This window comes from Salarias fasciatus, chromosome 20 (assembly GCF_902148845.1).
Source record: "Salarias fasciatus chromosome 20, fSalaFa1.1, whole genome shotgun sequence".
Lineage (NCBI taxonomy): Eukaryota > Metazoa > Chordata > Actinopteri > Blenniiformes > Blenniidae > Salarias > Salarias fasciatus.
Window position 1 is genome coordinate 30,625,265 of NC_043764.1, and position 18,942 is coordinate 30,644,206.

The 18,942-nt window shown below is 45.6% G+C and overlaps 2 protein-coding genes across 6 annotated transcripts; both read left to right on the top strand.

Annotated features, from left to right (window-relative positions):
* The first annotated feature begins 65 nt into the window (after positions 1 to 65).
* On the top strand, positions 66 to 2,376 carry LOC115407470 (radical S-adenosyl methionine domain-containing protein 2-like). The gene is made up of 7 exons (XM_030117817.1): positions 66 to 72; positions 114 to 452; positions 543 to 704; positions 1,071 to 1,300; positions 1,374 to 1,523; positions 1,607 to 1,639; positions 1,868 to 2,376. The coding sequence occupies exons 1-7, from the start codon at positions 66 to 68 to the stop codon at positions 2,030 to 2,032; spliced, it is 1,086 nt and encodes a 361-aa protein (XP_029973677.1). The 3' UTR covers positions 2,033 to 2,376.
* Positions 2,377 to 9,895: 7,519 nt separating this feature from the next.
* On the top strand, positions 9,896 to 18,934 carry LOC115407670 (zinc finger protein 271-like). 5 transcript variants are annotated; one of them, XM_030118107.1, is made up of 6 exons: positions 9,896 to 10,143; positions 10,415 to 10,515; positions 11,199 to 11,495; positions 12,113 to 12,376; positions 13,866 to 13,994; positions 16,613 to 18,934. In XM_030118107.1, exons 2-6 carry the CDS (start codon positions 10,485 to 10,487, stop codon positions 18,532 to 18,534), a joined length of 2,643 nt encoding a protein of 880 aa, XP_029973967.1. In that variant the 5' UTR covers positions 9,896 to 10,143; positions 10,415 to 10,484; the 3' UTR covers positions 18,535 to 18,934. The 5 variants fall into 5 exon arrangements, with proteins under 5 accessions (XP_029973967.1, XP_029973968.1, XP_029973964.1 ...); XM_030118108.1 differs by lacking the exons at positions 10,415 to 10,515; positions 16,613 to 18,934 and adding exons at positions 14,196 to 15,145; positions 15,232 to 15,874; XM_030118104.1 differs by lacking the exon at positions 10,415 to 10,515.
* Positions 18,935 to 18,942: the final 8 nt, after the last annotated feature.

The following is an 18,942-nucleotide window of genomic DNA, read 5'->3' on the forward strand; positions in this document are numbered from 1 at the left end:
ATAAACATGGTAAAGTGTTGCTCTCACTCTTGTGTTTGTTTATCTGTCATCTGGTGCGCGCTGGCATGAGGCGCGCGCTGCCTGAGCGTCAGTTTCGTTTCTCTGGCAGTGAGGAGCCGCTGATCAGCTGATCTCCTCGGAGGGATTTAAAGAGCCTCGCCTCCGCCGGGCTCGCGCTCTCAGCATGTCCTGGTTGGTGTTTTCTCCCGCGCTGCTCCTGCAGCTCCTCTGCTCCTCCATCCTCACACTCCTCTCCAGACTCCGCTCCTACTGGGCAGCTGCTGCTGCGGGACCGCCGGGCCAGAGGTCAGAGGTCACCCCGACCAGCGTCAACTACCACTTCACGCGCCAGTGTAACTACAAGTGCGGCTTCTGCTTCCACACCGCCAAAACCTCCTTCGTCCTGCCGGTGGAAGAGGCCAAGAGGGGGCTGAGACTCCTCCGGGAGGCAGGTGAGGAGCTGGACGGACGCACGGGCACACACACACACACACACACACACATCAAAGTGTGCGTGGACTTGATGTCCTTCTCGTGTGTAGGCATGGAGAAGATCAACTTCTCTGGAGGAGAGCCCTTCCTCCAGGACAGGGGGGCCTTTCTGGGCTCGCTGGTCCAGTTCTGTAAGCAGGACCTCCACCTGCCCAGCGTCAGCATCGTCAGCAACGGCAGCTTGATCCGAGAGAGCTGGTTCCAGAAGTATGGTGAGAACACACTCCAGGCCCCACCAGGGCCGGTCTGGAGCTTCTGTTCAGACGATCAGACTCAGACCAGAGCAGGAACAGCAAAACATCCAGAAACAATCCAGCCTATAAAGACGAGGCCAGACTGAAGCCGTTTCACACTGTTTATTACAGCTGAATGCGAGCCGCTGCGTGGTTTGTGGTTTCTGAGGAGTGTCACTCTGTTTCCACCTGGACAGATCAGCCACTGAGTGGAAAATGAGTGAATCTGGACTCAAACTGTCCACAACGGCCACATCTGCTGCTCCACCGTTTTCATTCTGCAGGAGGCGCCGTTGACATGTGTGGACATGTGGAGCCACATCCTGTCTTCTCGTTGTCCAACAGGAGAGTTCCTGGACATTCTGGCCGTCTCCTGCGACAGCTTCGACGAAGACACCAACCAGCTGATAGGCAGAGCTCAGGGCAGGAAGAGCCACCTCCAGAACCTCTACAGGATCCGGTCCTGGTGCCAGCAGTACAGAGTGGCTTTCAAGATCAACTCGGTCGTCAACGCCTTCAACGTGGACGAGGACATGAGCGAGCACATCGTCCAGCTGGACCCGGTGCGCTGGAAGGTGAGGACGGCTCTGCGTCTGAGCGCGTCCTCAGAGACAGACGGGTCCTGGAGGGTCTGCTCTGCGTGTTCAGGTCTTCCAGTGTCTGCTGATTGACGGGGAGAACGCCGGACAGTCGGCTCTGAGGGAGGCCCGGAGGTTCGTGGTCAGCGATCGGCAGTTTGAGGACTTTCTGGACAGACACAGCGGCGTCGCCTGCCTCGTCCCCGAGTCCAACGAGAAGGTTGGACGCGTGAAGCTCTGTGAGAAAAACATGGAGGCGTCAGAAGAATCACAGTAACCGTGTTTGAATGTTTCCCTTCACAGATGAGGAACTCCTACCTGATCCTGGACGAATACGTACGTAGTTTCTGTCTCTGACTCAAAGTGAAACATGAGGAATCCGTTCAAATCAAGCTCCATCTTTAGCTTCTGCATTCATTCTAGTATTGTTTTCAAGTGTTTTTAAATTATTATTGTCTTGTTCTATCAACCAGTGACTCCCTGACATGTTTCCATGGAAGAGTCAGTGAAAGCTCCATGACCGCTGCAGAACCGCGGGGCTAACGGAGTGTCTCTCTGCTCCAGATGCGTTTCCTGGACTGTCGAGGAGGAGGGAAGCAGCCGTCCAGGTCCATCCTGGACGTGGGAGTGAAGGCGGCCATCTGCTTCAGCGGCTTTGATGAGAAGATGTTTCTGAGGAGAGGAGGGAAATATGTGTGGAGCAAAGCAGACATGAAGCTGGACTGGTAGCGGCTTCGCTCTGCGGCTCACGGACAAAAGCTCGCTCGTCTTTGCTGTTTCCTTTCCTGCTTTTGCTCGTTTCAAAGTGTTGCACAGTCGTTACAGCGGAGAAAGAAACATATTTATGAAGGAAAACATTTCTATTGTTACAGAGGACAATATTTACTCCTTGTTATTATAATAACCTTGTCTCATGTTCCGTAGAGGCACCAAAAACCGTTCATCCGTCTCTTTCTACATGAGTGGTTCCAAAGCTGTGGTCCGTGACCCCCTCGGGGGCCAAAGAGGTCAACTGAGTGCTGATTCTCAAATATCATTAAAATGAAGCGTTTTCTGTGACGCCTCCTTTGACTACTTTAACCTGACTGTGTTTCAGTGTGTTTCCATATGATTTCACTCTCTGGCAGAAGAACAGAGTCAAAGTGTGTTGCCACGTCTTTTACAGAGACGTATGAGGAAATGTGTCTACTTTAGAGTTTGACAGGTAAAACAATCAGTTTAATGCTGCTTAGTTTACTTGATTGTTCAAGAAAGGTGCTTATCTGCACCGAACTTGAAAAAATATCAAGGGTATTGCGCTGTCAGGAGTTGAACACAAGGTGGCGATGTTTGCTGACGATGTGCTGGTCTGCCTGGGGAACCTGAGAGTTCATTCTGTGAATTGATGTCTGCTCTTGATGGGTTTGGTAAGATATCTGGATACAAAGTTAATATTTTAAAAAATCAAGTGATGACACTTAATTATTCGACCCCTGCGACTTTGCGCAAGAAATCTGAGGTAAACTGGGATAATGAGATTATTAAATATTTAGGGATACATCTGACTAAGGACCTCTCAGGGCTCTTCCAGGCAAACTATGACCCAATATCTTTAAGTATAAAAGCAGATGGAATCTGACCCCCTACCTGAGTCTTAGCTCTCGGATCAGTGCAGTCAGGATGAACATTCTACCCCGAATACTTTACCTTTTTAGGAATTTACCCATAGAGGTGAGTGAAAACCAATTCAGGGAGTGGGATAAATGGATCTCCTGATTTATTTGGCAGAGCCAGAAACTAAGGATTAAATATGCTGCTCTCCAGCTTGCTGAGGAGAATGAAGGACTTGGTGTTCCGTGTTTAAGAAATTACTACTCTGCTGCACAAATCACTCCCCTTCTATATTGGTGTATTAATACATAAATAGCTAAGTTGAAAGAGCTGGAGTCCAATTTGCCAAAACAGTTCCCCATCCGAGCTGCAATAGCAGATTGGGGTTTAATGACAGGAAATCCCTGGCTGGCTCACACCAACAGCGAAAACTGTCAGCTGACCCACCTGAAGACGCTAGACGAGCTGACTTTATGATAACACTGGCGATGGATGAAGAAATATAGCCGAAATGAGCGATTTTGCAGAGATTATGTCCCGCGCTGAAGCTCCCTTGCCGTGGCCCCCGCTAAGTGTGGCTAAATCGGTTGGATCTAAATAACTTCTGGAGGACTCCGAGCTGCACCACGTTTGTCTGAGTGAGTATATGAGCATGACACACCTAGAAATAAGGTCCAGGTGTCAAAAAACCGGAGTTGCCCTTTAAGCATCACTGTTTGGTCAGATTTACTCTGAATAAGCTGAGCTTTGCGGAATGTCTTCACACCTCTGCCAGAAAGTCGTGAAGCCCCTCCTCCTTCCTGAAGGTACTTCCTGTTTGGGAGGAGCTTATGAAAAAAATCCCAAGAGGTTGTGATTTTATAGCTCCCAGAGGGCTCGCAGTTGAATTTTCAGGTCTGTATCTGCTGTAGAGGTCAAATAAGAGCAATAGAGCAACAGAGGTCAAAGGTCAGAACAGGCTTCATGTCTCAGTGAGGCCTCAGAGGGTTTAGTGACCTTATGGGGGACCTCTAAAGGACTGTCTGACAACAATCCAACTATAACAGCAGGAAGAAAGAGAAAAATAGGCCTTGCAGTATTTTACACTGAAGTTGGAGAGAAGGCCTCTGCAGCGCCGTCTTGTGGATCTGGTGCAGCACATCTATGTTAAAATGAGTTGATTTATCACCCTCAATACTTCAGAATCTACTGGAATACGATCAAAACAATTGAGAATGTATGATCTTAATGTTATGATACATAAACGAAGAGACAGTGATCGATTTGATTGTTTAACAAACTGTGTAACATTGTGTAAATTACAATTCAGAGACTTCTCCGTTCGATTGTTTACTCTTTTTTTATGGTTCATATTGTGCCCTCTGATCTGACTGTTTCAGAAACGATTTGAATGGTTTTGCTATGTTTTGAAAGTCTTGAACGTCTACCTGAAGTCATTATTCAATGCAGAGAGTTGTATTTGTGCTCAAACTTCTTGGAGCAACGCCCACTGCTTAAAAAAAAAAAACACTCCTGCAGTCCGTGATATAATTCACATGAACAATAAGAGACACTTCATTTTAAAATGTAGCTCTTGGTCGTAATTTGAACCATGACTCAACATTTGGATCATGAATTAATGACCAATGTGGTCGTTTGAATTGACTTGTCGTGAGGTGGAAGTAGCGAGGAGCATGCAGCCCACTGTGAGGGTAAATACACATTTATTTTATCAGAAATAAACAACAATTAAGAACGTATTGTTGAAGTCACTTCCAGATGATCGCAGGACCGCGTCTTGGTTTCCATGGAGATCAAGATGTGCAGCGCAGCGTCGGAGAAGCTCCAGCTGTCTTCTCTGGTGGCAGGTCAGGTCGGAGCGGCTCTGGAAAAAAAAAAAAAAAATCCCCCAATAAACAAGTGTGTTAGAAATACATCAGGAGGTAAATATTAGCTCCAAACCAGCCCTCGTCACTACACTATGTGAGAGGTGTCCCTGCATATTTAAATTAACGGCAAGAATAAGATGAAAAAGTCTGCATGAAACCCACAAATGTGAATAAAAAAAATAATAAAGAATTTGCATGAAAGATATTGTTTTTTCAGAAAAGTAAAGTACATCCCAGAAGAATACAAAGGGTCATTTTCAAATAAATAGACAATAAATAAATAAACTTAAAAAAAAGTGGAAAAACAAGGAAAACTAAGGAAAATGCACAGTCCATTAATTGAAGTTTTGCTTGAAGCACAAGACGAAACAAAACAAAAAAAGACGCATCTTTTAAATAAAACACAAAAAAGAAAAATTAAATGAAATCACGTTCAAAGTATTGAAAAACACCAAAGAAATTCTTTAAGTGTCTTTCCATTTAGGGCTGATTAATACTACATACACTATAACAACACAACTAAATCAGAGTTGTTACAGAGACGTATGAGGAAATGTGTCTACTTTAGAGTTTGATAGGTAAAACAATCAGTTTAATGCTGCTTAGTTTACTTGATTGTTCAAGAAAGGTGCTTATCTGCACCGAACTTTAAAAAATATCAAGGGTATTGCGCTGTCAGGAGTTGAACACAAGGTGGCGATGTTCGCTGACGATGTGCTGGTCTGCCTGGGGAACCTGAGAGTTCATTCTGTGAATTGATGTCTACTCTTGATGGGTTTGGTAAGATATCTGGATACAAAGTTAATATTTTAAAAAAAATCAAGTGATGACACTTAATTATTCGACCCCTGCGACTTTGCGCAAGAAATCTGAGGTAAACTGGGATAATGAGATTATTAAATATTTAGGGATACAACTGACTAAGGACCTCGCAGGGCTCTTCCAGGCAAACTATGACCCAATATCTTTAAGTATAAAAGCAGATGGAATCTGACCCCCTACCTGAGTCTTAGCTCTCGGATCAGTGCAGTCAGGATGAACATTCTACCCCGAATACTTTACCTTTTTAGGAATTTACCCATAGAGGTGAGTGAAAACCAATTCAGGGAGTGGGATAAAAGGATCTCCTGATTTATTTGGCAGAGCCAGAAACCAAGGATTAAATATGCTGCTCTCCAGCTTGCTGAGGAGAATGGAGGGCTTGGTGTTCCGTGTTTAAGAAATTACTACTATGCTGCACAAATCACTCCCCTTCTATATTGGTGTATTAATACATAAATAGCTAAGTTGAAAGAGCTGGAGTCCAATTTGCCAAAACAGTTCCCCATCCGAGCTGCAATAGCAGATTGGGGTTTAATGACAGGAAATCCCTGGCTGGCTCACACCAACAGCGAAAACTGTCAGCTGACCCACCTGAAGACGGTAGACGAGCTGACTTTATGATAACACTGGCGATGGATGAAGAAATATAGCCGAAATGAGCGATTTTGCAGAGATTATGTCCCGCGCTGAAGCTCCCTTGCCGTGGCCCCCGCTAAGTGTGGCTAAATCGGTTGGATCTAAATAACTTCTGGAGGACTCCGAGCTGCACCATGTTTGTCTGAGTGAGTATATGAGCATGACACACCTAGAAATAAGGTCCAGGTGTCAAAAAACCGGAGTTGCCCTTTAAGCATCACTGTTTGGTCAGATTTACTCTGAATAAGCTGAGCTTTGCGTAATGTCTTCACACCTCTGCCAGAAAGTCGTGAAGCCCCTCCTCCTTCCTGAAGGTACTTCCTGTTTGGGAGGAGCTTATGAAAAAAATCCCAAGAGGTTGTGATTTTATAGCTCCCAGAGGGCTCGCAGTTGAATTTTCAGGTCTGTATCTGCTGTAGAGGTCAAATAAGAGCAATAGAGCAACAGAGGTCAAAGTTCAGAACAGGCTTCATGTCTCAGTGAGGCCTCAGAGGGTTTAGTGACCTTATGGGGGACCTCTAAAGGACTGTCTGACAACAATCCAACTCTAACAGCAGGAAGAAAGAGAAAAATAGGCCTTGCAGTATTTTACACTGAAGTTGGAGAGAAGGCCTCTGCAGCGCCGTCTTGTGGATCTAGTGCAGCACATCTATGTTAAAATGAGTTGATTTATCACCCTCAATACTTCAGAATCTACTGGAATACAATCAAAACAATTGAGAATGTATGATCTTAATGTTATGATACATAAACGAAGAGACAGTGATCGATTTGATTGTTTAACAAACTGTGTAACATTGTGTAAATTACAATTCAGAGACTTCTCCGTTCGATTGTTTACTCTTTTTTTAAGGTTCATATTGTGACCTCTGATCTGACTGTTTCAGAAACGATTTGAATGGTTTTGCTATGTTTTGAAAGTCTTGAACGTCTACCTGAAGTCATTATTCAATGCAGAGAATTGTATTTGTGCTCAAACTTCTCGGAGCAACGCCCACTGCTTAAAAAAAAAAAAAAAAACACTCCTGCAGTCCGTGATATAATTCACATGAACAATAAGAGACACTTCATTTTAAAATGTAGCTCTTGGTCGTAATTTGAACCATGACTCAACATTTGGATCATGAATTAATGACCAATGTGGTCGTTTGAATTGACTTGTCGTGAGGTGGAAGAAGCGAGGAGCATGCAGCCCACTGTTGGGTAAATACACATTTATTTTATCAGAAATAAACAACAATTAAGAACATATTGTTGAAGTCACTTCCAGATGATCGCAGGACCGCGTCTTGGTTTCCATGGAGATCAAGATGTGCAGCGCAGCGTCGGAGAAGCTCCAGCTGTCTTCTCTGGTGGCAGGTCAGGTCGGAGCGGCTCTGGAAAAAAAAAAACCCAACAAAAATCCCCCAATAAACAGGCATGTTAGAAATACATCAGGAGGTAAATATTAGCTCCAAACCAGCCCTCGTCACCACACTATGTGAGAGGTGTCCCTGCATATTTAAATTAACGGCAAGAATAAGATGAAAAAGTCTGCATGAAACCCACAAATGTGAATAAAAAAAATAATAAAGAATTTGCATGAAAGATATTGTTTTTTCAGAAAAGTAAAGTACATCCCAGAAGAATACAAAGGGTCATTTTCAAATAAATAGACAATAAATAAATAAACTTAAAAAAAAGTGAAAAAACAAGGAAAACTAAGGAAAATGCACAGTCCATTAATTGAAGTTTTGCTTGAAGCACAAGACGAAACAAAACAAAAAAAGACGCATCTTTTAAATAAAACACAAAAAAGAAAAATTAAATGAAATCACGTTCAAAGTATTGAAAAACACCAAAGAAATTCTATGTGTCTTTCCATTTAGGGCTGATTAATACTACATACACTATAACAACACAACTAAATCAATCCTACAGGTACATAAGGTGCAAACTGGCATTTTCCTTGGAAAATAAAGCAAAATGAAAAGCCCATTAATTGCGGGCGGGGTGGGAGGGGAGGCAAAAAGAAAAAAACCCACATAAGCTCGGACACCTGAAAGTTTGCTTGAAGCATTGTAGCAAAGGCTTAAACTGTTGCTACAATGCGCTAAATTCAGCTTGTTGGAGAAATGACCTGGTCTTGACTGTCACTCCGCTCATTCGCACTGTTCCTCAGGAACTGCCAACAGGGGAAATCTTCCATCCTGCAGCTGTGTCCTCAGAGAGACTCTGGAAACTGTAGAAACACAAGACTTCATTTCCTTGACTCTGTTCCTCTGTGGCTTTGGAGACGGAGACAGCTGCCCTCCTTATTTCTACTTGCTGAAGTTTCTAACACAACTCAATACCGTTAAACAGGACGTTCCTTTATTTCCTCTGTCTGCTGGGCATGACATCCGTGTTTTCCCAAAAACCTGAACTGTGTTCACAGACAGCGATCACCAGACGTGTCCCTGAACCCGTGCAGTGGATTTCAGCCCAAAATTAGGTCTTAACATTCTTAAGGCTGTGCCGCCTGACAGCCTGAAGCTCACTAACATCCTATTCTGACCTGGGAATTTGTCAGTTTTTCACATTGTTCAATCAAACAGGTTCTGCGAAAAACAAAAAATCAAATAAGAGGCTGATAAGATACGGGTCAGTGTTTAACTAAGCACTCAGTAGGATTAAATGTTTCACTGAAAGTTATTCAGTTACGTTATTTTTTTCACATCTACACTGGCGTCATGGTTTGTTCTGCCAAGATCCGCAGTGTTTTTAACACATTTAGACAGATTGTCCCCTTTCTTTACTCCATTTTTGGGTAAACACATAACCCCCTGCATTGTCCCAGCTCAATGTCTGCCTCAGATGCCAAATTAGACGGCATCTAAGTTGTGGCAAAGCTGGATCAGATAATCGGACGATCAGGACGGGGTGACTGTTTCCCTGCCACTAAAAGCCAAATGCTATCAGCAGCAGCGGCAGCTTGACACAGATCAAATGAATTCTCTCATCTCAGTGAGATGAGAGAATTTGAAGCTGTTCCTCAGTGCCAAGGATGAAACATGCTTCTGATAGTTATCATCTGTGAAATCGTACCACTTTTCCAGGTATGTTAGTGCTGTCTTGTAGAAGTTGGTGAAATCCTGTCTGATTGTTGCAGTTTTTTGCTCAGGAAACTTTCTGAGTAGAGCACTGGTCTCCATTCCAAAAAAGGAATCAGATTCTCTCTTTGTTAGGGCCTGGTCTTAAGGCTGAGCATTATCTCATACAGCTCACAAATGGTCATGTTTTCTCCCTCCAACATCAGAACCACAGTGCTTTTGGGCAATGACTTTCTCCCAGGGACAGGAAGTAGCACTTCATGGCATCCCAGCTCTCATGTAGCCTCTGAACAGCCGGCCACTGGCTCAACCACCACTCCCCAAACCCAAGTTATTACAGGAAGTTGGCCAAAATCTTCATTACGATAATTTGGTTCAAACTGTTATGTATTAAATGTGTTGTAAACTGAGAAAGCAAGTTGACTGAGGCATTTAGAGTCACATTCAGTCTCTAAGTTTGGCAGTGACTGGTAGTTTGTGATTCCCACTCCTTCCTGGCAGGTTCCGGGTTTGAGTGTCTGCTTCAGTACCCCAGTCCGGCCAGGAGGGGTCAGCACGACGCTGCAGCTGGTTCCTGATGCTCCAAACCCAGCGAGAGAAGAAGAGGCAGCTGTAATGGAGGCTGCCCGGAGCGGTGTTGTTGTTTCTCACGGTGGGAATGTTTCACCTCCTGCAGCAGCGATGGGCTCCGTCCAGGCTCTGAGAGAGTTTATCGGCCAGAGACTGGCTGCTGCTTCGGGAGAAATATTCACCGCGTTTGAACGAACTGTCGTCCAGTACAAGGAGGAGATCGAGCGGCAGCGCAGACTGCTGGAAATAAACTGGAGACCTCAAGACAACTTCCAGAGAACAGGTCTGGTCACCTCTGAATGAACACACGAATCCTCACATTAATCCAGACAGCAGGTCTGATCACCTCTGAATGAACACATGAATCCTCACATTAATCCGGGGTGATGGTGATGCGTTCAGGTGCTGTTGGAAAATAACACGTCTGAATCAGCTGGAAGTGGAAACTTGTCCCTGATGTCTCAGATAAGGAGGACGTGTTGCATCCCGGCAGTTTATCTATTTATTTTAGGTTCCTTAATATTAAATTTGGCTGTATTGTGGTTTTCTAACAGTAATCTGGATCTTCAAACAGCCAATGTGCGAGAAAGTCTGTCTACATGCTGCAACTCAGAGCTTTTCTCCATGGACAGTGGAGAAGATGGAGGAGGAGGAGGTGTGTGTGTGTGTGTGTGTGTGTGTGTGTGTGTGTGTGTGTGTGTGTGTGTGTGTGTGTGTGTGTGTGAGTGATGGCTCAATCAGTGAATAATGTACAGTGGACTTCACCTTCTATTGCAGAACATTATACTTTACCTAAATCAATATGAGACTATGTGAATGTCAAAAAGATTAAGAATCAGTCCAAAAAAAAAAAAGAAAGAAAAACGGTTCTACCAGTAAGTTATTGGTTGATAATTACTGCAAATTTCAGGCAACCCCGTTTGAGTTCCAGGTGACCCCACATGGCTCCTGGCTCTGAAGCCTGGCTCCCAGAGTTTTCGCGTATCTTGTACTTGGAGAAAATTCGATTTGAGATCCCAGGGAAGTCGGCTCGGTTCCATCAGATATGGCATCTGTTTCTTGATCACATCAGGCAACAGAGGGGACCCTCATGACACTTTATACGTTCTGATTGTCCTTGGATATATATGTATTATGAGTGTGTGTCACTAGAGGGACTTTGACACTGGCTGAAATTCGGAACCGTGGCTGGTTTTGGGGAAATACGTTTACCTTTAAACCCCTCAGCTGCTGTCAGTTTGTTGAAATGAGCAGAGTTTCACGATGTTTCTATGTATTTTAAATGCAGCCTCTCTTGTCTCCTCCTTCACATCAGTCTTTTGTCTTGTTTCCCTCCAGAGAGTCCACAGCAACACATCGGTGAGCAGAAGACGAGCTCCAGTCTGGAGCAGGAGGAACACGAAGCTCCACACATTAAAGAGGAGGAGGATCTGGTTGCGGTGACCGTTACTGATGGCGAAGGAGACAATTCCCACCACTCTGTGAGAGACCTGACCACCCAGAGACTGACCGCTGCTGCTGAGGAAATATTCACCCTGTTTCAACAAGCTATCATCCAGTATGAGGAGGAGATTGATCGCCAGCGCAGACTGCTGGAAATCAACTGGAATCCTCAAATCAAGTCACCCGGAACAGGTATGAAAAGAAATGCCATTTTTTGCAGCGGGGTGAAGTCAAATATCTTTCCTCTACATTGTTTTTTGCCTCAATATATCGCAGTTCAAGTTGAGACTGTGTTCATATCCATGCTCTCACCTGTCTGGATTGATTAAAGAATCACTGCTCTGGGCTTCAGTCATAATCTTTTCCCAGTGTGTCTTAAACACAGTGGCCTGGTCACTGGCATTACTGACCTCTCGTCCAGCCAGCCAGCTTGGTTTTTCACATCATGAACGGGAGAAGCCTCGGGTGGAATGTCGTTATTGGTCATGGCTGGAGGGTGGTGCTATGTACATACCCCAGCTGCATTCAGCTGTGTGCAGAGGGAGGGTGGAGGTGCGCGCCAGCATCGCCCTGTCTGTTTTACTGAAGAGGAGCTATGTCTGTCTGAGGCGACGCTCGAATTCGGGAGTTGTTGGTTGAGTGGTGTGATGCTAACATGTGTTTAATGTTATTTATATCACTCATTTGACCTCAGTCCGGCTCATAGGAATATATGAATTCATGTCTGTGTGAGTAAAACATGAAGAAGCTGAAGGTTGACCTGTGGCATCGGAGTCATCTGCAAACTCTCTTGTCCTCTACCTCTCCAGAAACCCCCCAGCAGCATGGCTGGAAGGAGGAGCAGCTCTTTGGCCAGGAGAGAAGCTCTCAGCTGGAAGAAGCAGAGCCTCTGCAGCTCAAAGAGGAGCAGGAGGAATCAGAACGTCTGGAGCAGGAGCCCTGCAGCAGTCAGGAAGGAGATCCGCTCACTCTGAAAATGGAAACCCAACCCTCTACTGCGACTTCTACCGAAGAGGACAGCGACCTCTGTGACCCTGAAGCAGACGGCGAGCAGCTCCACTACGATATGGAAGGTAGGCCTGGGCCATATGGCCTGAAATCAATATCACGGTACATGGAGCAGTTCATCTCCACAGTGATACATGGATGATCACTACTGGAGGCCAGGGGAAGGGGGTGTATTCGTCATAACCTGTTAGTACGTATACCAGGCCTTTAGATGGCGCCGGAACTGTCATTTTGAAAGAAAGAAAGAAAAACTTTACCAAGACATTAATTGACTGAGATGACAGATTGTTTAAAGGGAATGTTTCTTCAATGACAGGTGAAAAGTGGGAATGAGTTTAACTAATTTAAGAGTAAAGTTCTGACTTATTGTACCTTTAACACTCGGACGACGAGAGAGGGACCATTTGTCCCTTTCCATGTATCAGACAAAAGAGGAGTCATTTGACCCAGAAAGGCGGGCTGTGAAGGTGATAAGCCAAGCTTTAGTTATGTGAATGGAGCATGTACATGACGACCAGGGCTCAGGCGGTGCCAGGAAGTCTACCCGTCTCTCCTGTCACGTAAATGAGGCAATCACAGACAATACTGAAAAACATCAAGGAACTTTCTATGCAAGAAGCGGGGCGGGAGGTGAACTACCAAATGTTTAAATACCTGACTGCACATTAGGGGTGTCAGTGTTTACAATTTTCTCTACACTTGTAACCGGGACTTCAAACCGACGTGTAACCGGCAGTCACATCAGAGGTTTATCTTTTTCTATTGCAGTTGCGCTATATGACCACTAGAGGGCTCTGTCTCCATTGAGCTACACTTCTTCATAATCCCATAAAATCAAAAACATTCCACTAGTTATCAGACAAAAGGGCCACTATTTCTGCTATTAAGTTGATATGTTCACTAAGTGTCTTGTCACATTTCTTTGATTTGTTGTGTATAAAATCCCTCATGCTAGCTTGTGAACCGCTAGCGGTAGCTTGCTAGCTAGCGTTAGCAGTCAATGCTAGCAGCAGCGTCTCTCCCTCCAGATTGTTGGGGTGTTTCTATGGCGGCTGGTCTCCCGTAGATCCCGTACTGCTGTTATGAACCAGTTCTGCCTGACACAGCCTCCACCCAGCAGTAGTTCCAGTTGGAAAAGCTGCCACGCCGCGCTCCGCTCGTTGTTAGCTGTCATCGCCTCCCCGAGTCCACTTGAACGCAACACTGGCTGTGGGTTTTTTTTTTTTTTTTTAAATCATTGTTAACTTTTCTCTGCATGTATCTATTATGTATGTGGAAAACTGCACGAGAGGGAACATTTAGTTAATGTTATTATCTGAAGCTTTCAGGTAACATCATTGCTCCAAAAAATATTATATATACGGTAGGTGAAAAAAAGAATGAGGAGGAGGAGGAAAATGTGTACATGGTTGTTGATTTTCCTTAACGGTTATGATTCTCTATCCGTGTACTCGTGTACTCGTGTAGACGTGTAGACATTGACACCCCTACTGCACTTAGCCCACCACTTCAGTTCATGCAAGGATTCAGTGGTGAACAGAACTCCTCTTGAAGGAACGAAGAGGCAGAGAAGACACACCCACGCAGAGGCATTGGAACTGATCCTCGCCGACATGGACCCTCATCTCTCGGAAGGAGAAGAAGTGAACCTTCGGCTGAGTTCCGACTCCGAGCTATCTTCAGGTTAAGATTTCTTTTCATGTTATTTCGTTTCATTTCAAACAAGAAAACGTTTCGTTATCTTTTTATTTTGTAAGACATTTGAGACAACATTCGGATAGAGAGGAGGAATATTTGTGATGTGCTGGAATTATCATGAGTGTCCATGCGAGCATTTGTGATGCCGTTTGACTTTCCCATAATCTGAATTTGTTCACACTGCAGATGAGGAGACTGCTCCTTCTCCACTGGAGAAGAGAGCTCGGTTGGAGACTGACCGGACAGAGACCGCGAAAGACGGCACAGTGTGGCGTGAAGAGCCGGTGGGGAGGCCTCTCCATTTCACCCCTATCGAAGCCCACGCCACTGATGGAGAGCCAGCAGCTGAGGCCAGGGGAAATGTCGGGAGTCGCCTTCAGAGCTTCCTCCATTTCATCACGCCGAAAATGCTTCGCGTCATCCAACAGTGGACTAATCAACACGCCAGGGAAACGGAGGATGAGAACTGGTCCGTGACCCTCCATGAACTAATGGCGTTTATTGCCATCGTCATCTTGCGGGGGATGACCAAGCTGCCATCGATGCGTGACTACTGGTCAGAAGATTTGGGAAACAAAAAAATCATGGAGATTATGTCCCGAAGTCGATTTGAAGACATCATGCGACACCTTCGCTTCGATGACAAGTCCACCCGCAAACAACGAGTGCAGACCGATAAGTTTGCAGCCATTTCCAGCGTGTGGGAGTCGTTTGTCACAAACTGCATCACATCCTACAGCCCTGGTCGACACATCAGCGTAGATGCACAGCTTTTCCCGTCGAAGACTCGCTGCCCTTTCTTGCAGTACATCTCAACGAACCCGGACAAGTTCGGGATCAAGTTTTGGTTGGCTTGCGACTTGAAATCCAAGTACATCTGCAATGTCCTCCCAGACCTCGGCAAGGACCCCAGTCGTCCCGGCGGAGAGACACTGTCCGAAGATGTGGTGATGCGTCTCATGGAACCGTTCCTGGACAAGGGCAGAAATGTTACGACGGACAATTTCTTCACGTCACTGTCACTTGCCCAACGACTGCTGAGCCGGAACACCACCCTCCTCGGAACAGTCAACAAAACTCGCCAGGAAATTCCTCAATCTGCCAGACAGACGGACCTCAAACAGTTCAGCACTCGGGTATGTTGCATGTTGTTGATTGTGGTTCTATGTGTGTGTGTGAAAGTGCTGTGAAATAAACAATATTTCTTTCTTTCACTTATTAGGTGTTTTCGATAGCTGGTGCCACGCTGACGGTGTATGCTCCCAAGCGGAAGAAGAGCGTCTGCCTTCTCAGCAGCATGCACAGCGAGGTTCAGACGGAGAATACCGCCAAGAGGAAGCCAAACACCGTCACCCTCTACAACACCACAAAGTGCGACGTGGATGCGATGGACCAGATGTTGCGGGAGTACACTGTCCGCAGAGGAACACAGCGCTGGCCAGTCGCCGTCTTCTACAACATGATCGACATGGCGGCGCTGAACGCTCACGTTCTACGTCAGGCGTGCACCGGGGAGAAGGACAGACGGGTGGACTTCCTGGTGAAACTCGCAAAAGAGTTGGCCAACTCTTATGTGAGTGCGAAGCAAGCACAAAAGGAGCAATCGCTTCGCCAACAACCGTCCACACCGACTCCTGGGAGAAGAGCCAAGCGCCAGGTCAAGAAGAACTGCAATAGCAATCCTGCCACCATGCGATGTGTGGGCTGCTATAAATACACCTGTGGACAATGCAAAAAGGAAACGCCATGGCTATGTGGAAATTGCCCTGCCACTCTCGAATACATGCACACACACACTGTGTGCTGATAATGTATAGGTTTTTGAATATGTGTGGATATGTTTTTTGTGCAATTTCTTTCAATAAATCTCACCAGCAAGAGAAAAATCTCACTTGTGTTGAAAAAGAAAAAAAAAAAAACCCAGGATGGGGAGCAAGCCCAGGTACATGTTTACCTCCGCCCCCCACAGACTAGAATTTGGAAAACAAATCTTGCAAGACAACTTCTTGGTAATCATGTACATTTATGGCCCTTCTCCGCTAGCACCGCCTTGGCCCTTCTCAGCCCCACTCGGCCCTGGAACCGTCATGTTTCCTCTCCGCTTTGGTCCTTCGACCAGGTACTTTTATGGTGTTGACCTGGCCCTGCTCCGGGGAGGTTCCACTGGGGCCGAGCAGGGCCGAGAACACCTCCCGTCTGTCTGTTGTTGTGGGTGAATTGAAAACGGTGAGGGGGAAACAAAAGCACCGGCCCACGAATGTCCCATATGAAGTGATGCTACTTGAGACTGACTTTTAGGCTTTCACATAAAAACTCGGCTTATCCCCAGCACGCCTCGCCCTTCTGGGTCAAATGACTCCTCTATGGTCTGACATTTAAAGGTACAGACACACAACCTGTCGTCAGTGGTGCTCACCATATGGACTTTTAGACAGGCTGAAATTCAAGACCCAGGCTGGATTTAGGGCAAAAACACTGAATAGAATGTTGTTGGAGCTCTGACTGCTTTGTGAAGTTGTTGAGAAACTCTGTAACATTGAACCTTGGAGTTACAGGATTTTGATCACATTAATAAGAACCTCTGTTGCATTTTGTTCTTCCAGAATTCCCTCAGCAACGTTTCTGGAAGGAGGAGCAGCCCTTTAACCACAAGACGACTTCCAGTCTGCAGCAGGGAGAACCCACATCTTCACATGCTCAGCTGGAACTGGAGACACAAAAGATTTTCCCGATTAAGGACGAAGTGGAGGAACCAGAGGTGGACGAACGTTCTCCAAGTCGAGAGGACGAACCTTGTCCGTTGAAGATTGAGGCCGAAACACTGATGGTGACTTTGACCGAGAGGCAGAGTTTCCTCAGTGAACCAGAGGCAGAACCAGACAGCGAGCAGCTCTTCTCCCACAGCTCTGAAGTAACCGACATTCATGACCTGAAAATGGACTCAGGATCGGTTCCAGATGAAGAGCTGGAGCCCAGCATGTGTCACAGCGGCGATGTGGACAACTCCCAGGATTTAGACTGTCTCTCTGAGAGGGAAACGGTAAAAAAGCCCTTCAAATGTGAAATATGTGGGAAATCGTTCAGGTATATGTCTCAGCTACAGAAGCATCACATCACACACACCGACGAGAAGCCGCATTCCTGTGAAGCATGCGGTAAAAGATTCAGGCGTAAAGATTCTTTTTTAATCCACATGAGAAATCACACGGGTGAGACGCCTTTTCTCTGCAACACCTGCGGCAAAAGCTTCACCAACTCGTCGTCGCTGAAAAAACACACAATGATCCACACAGGCGAGAAGCCTTACGGCTGCCTGACATGCGGTAAGAGTTTCATTCAGCAAAGTAATTTGTTGGTCCACATGAGGACTCACACAGGTGAGAAGCCTCACTCGTGTGAGACGTGTGGAAAAAGTTTCAGTCGGCAGAGTTACTTGTTGATACACGTAAGAACTCACACAGGCGAGAAGCCTCATTGTTGCGTGACCTGTGGTGAAAGTTTTAGTCGACAGAGCCAGTATTTGGTCCACATGAGAACCCACACAGGTGAGAAGCCTCATTCTTGTGAAACGTGTGGGAAGAATTTCAGCCGGCAGGATACTCTGCTGGTCCACATGAGAAGTCACACAGGCGAGAGACCGTATGCTTGTGAGACATGCGGGAAAGGTTTCAGTCGCCAGAATAATCTGTTGGTCCACATGAGAAGTCACACGGGTGAGAAGCCGTATTCCTGTGAAACTTGCGGCAAAAAATTCAGCCAACACAGCATCTTGGTGCGCCACATGAGAACTCACACCGGGGTGAAGATGTATTGTTGTGAGACCTGCGGTAAAAGGTTCAGTGCACGTGGTAATTTGTCGGTCCACATGAGAACTCACACGGGTGAGAAGCCATATTCATGCAAGATGTGTGGCAAATGTTTCAGCATACAGAGTAATTTGTTGGTCCACATGAGAACCCATTCTGACAATAAGCCGTACGTTTGCCAGAGGTGTGATAAGAGATTCAGACAACACAGTAATTTATTACGTCACGTGAAAACCCACGCAGGCGGAGAGCCGCTTCCCTGCGAAATGTGTCACAAAAGTTTCAGCAAGCATGAAATTATGCGCCACATGAGAACTCACGAAGATGTGAAACAATGCACTTGTGAAGCTTGTGGCAAAGTTTTCCGTCGCCAGGATAATTTGTTGGTCCACATGAGAACTCACACAGGCGAGAAGCCGTATTCTTGTCAGACATGTGGGAAAAGTTTCAGCGTCCAGGGCAATTTGTTGGTCCACATGAGAACTCACACTGGGGAGAAACCTTATTCTTGTAAAACATGTGGGAAAAGTTTCAATCAACACGGCATTTTGTTGCGCCACACCAGAACTCACACAGGCGAGAAGCCGTATTCTTGTCAAACATGCGGAAAAAGTTTTATTCAACACGGTTTGTTGTTGCGCCACAGGAGAAATAACAGATGTGGAATAATGGAAACTTCAAGGACTCAAAACTATTCTGGAAGCGAGACGTCAAAATGAGATAAGGATGGAATTAGGAACAGGAGGATAGAATTAAAACTTGGATAGAAAAGCAACTTTGGCCAATGTTTCTTCAATCTGTGTGTGTGTACTCTACTGATCAGAAACTGTGGATCACATGATAATTTTAGATATACATCCTACTTATTTCTAATAACCCTTTAACTGTTTGCTCGGCCATGTGGTTGAGCACATTTTGAGCCACTTTAATTTCAATGAGAGGAATGCTAAAGTTTTTACTCTGTGAACCAATCTCTACCACTTGGTTGAAGTATGTTATGCTAAAAGAAATCCACTGGAGGGCAAACTGTCCTGAAATATGGTTCATCTTTACCCCCTCTATGACCTTGAAGTGAAAATCAACCACTATATTTTGAATGTTATTACAAAAACTTTGAGAGAGGGGTT

Excerpts from the sequence above, each read along its gene's own strand:
- LOC115407470 (XM_030117817.1), top strand. Across the intron at positions 453-542 it reads GAGACTCCTCCGGGAGGCAG|GCATGGAGAAGATCAACTTC; the intron begins GTGAGGAGCTGG and ends TCTCGTGTGTAG. Across the intron at positions 705-1,070 it reads GAGCTGGTTCCAGAAGTATG|GAGAGTTCCTGGACATTCTG; the intron begins GTGAGAACACAC and ends GTTGTCCAACAG.
- LOC115407670 (XM_030118104.1), top strand. The coding sequence starts at position 9,906 with ATGGAGGCTGCCCGGAGCGGTGTTGTTGTTTCTCACGGTGGGAATGTT. Across the intron at positions 11,496-12,112 it reads AATCAAGTCACCCGGAACAG|AAACCCCCCAGCAGCATGGC; the intron begins GTATGAAAAGAA and ends CTACCTCTCCAG. Across the intron at positions 12,377-13,865 it reads GCTCCACTACGATATGGAAG|GAACGAAGAGGCAGAGAAGA; the intron begins GTAGGCCTGGGC and ends CTCCTCTTGAAG.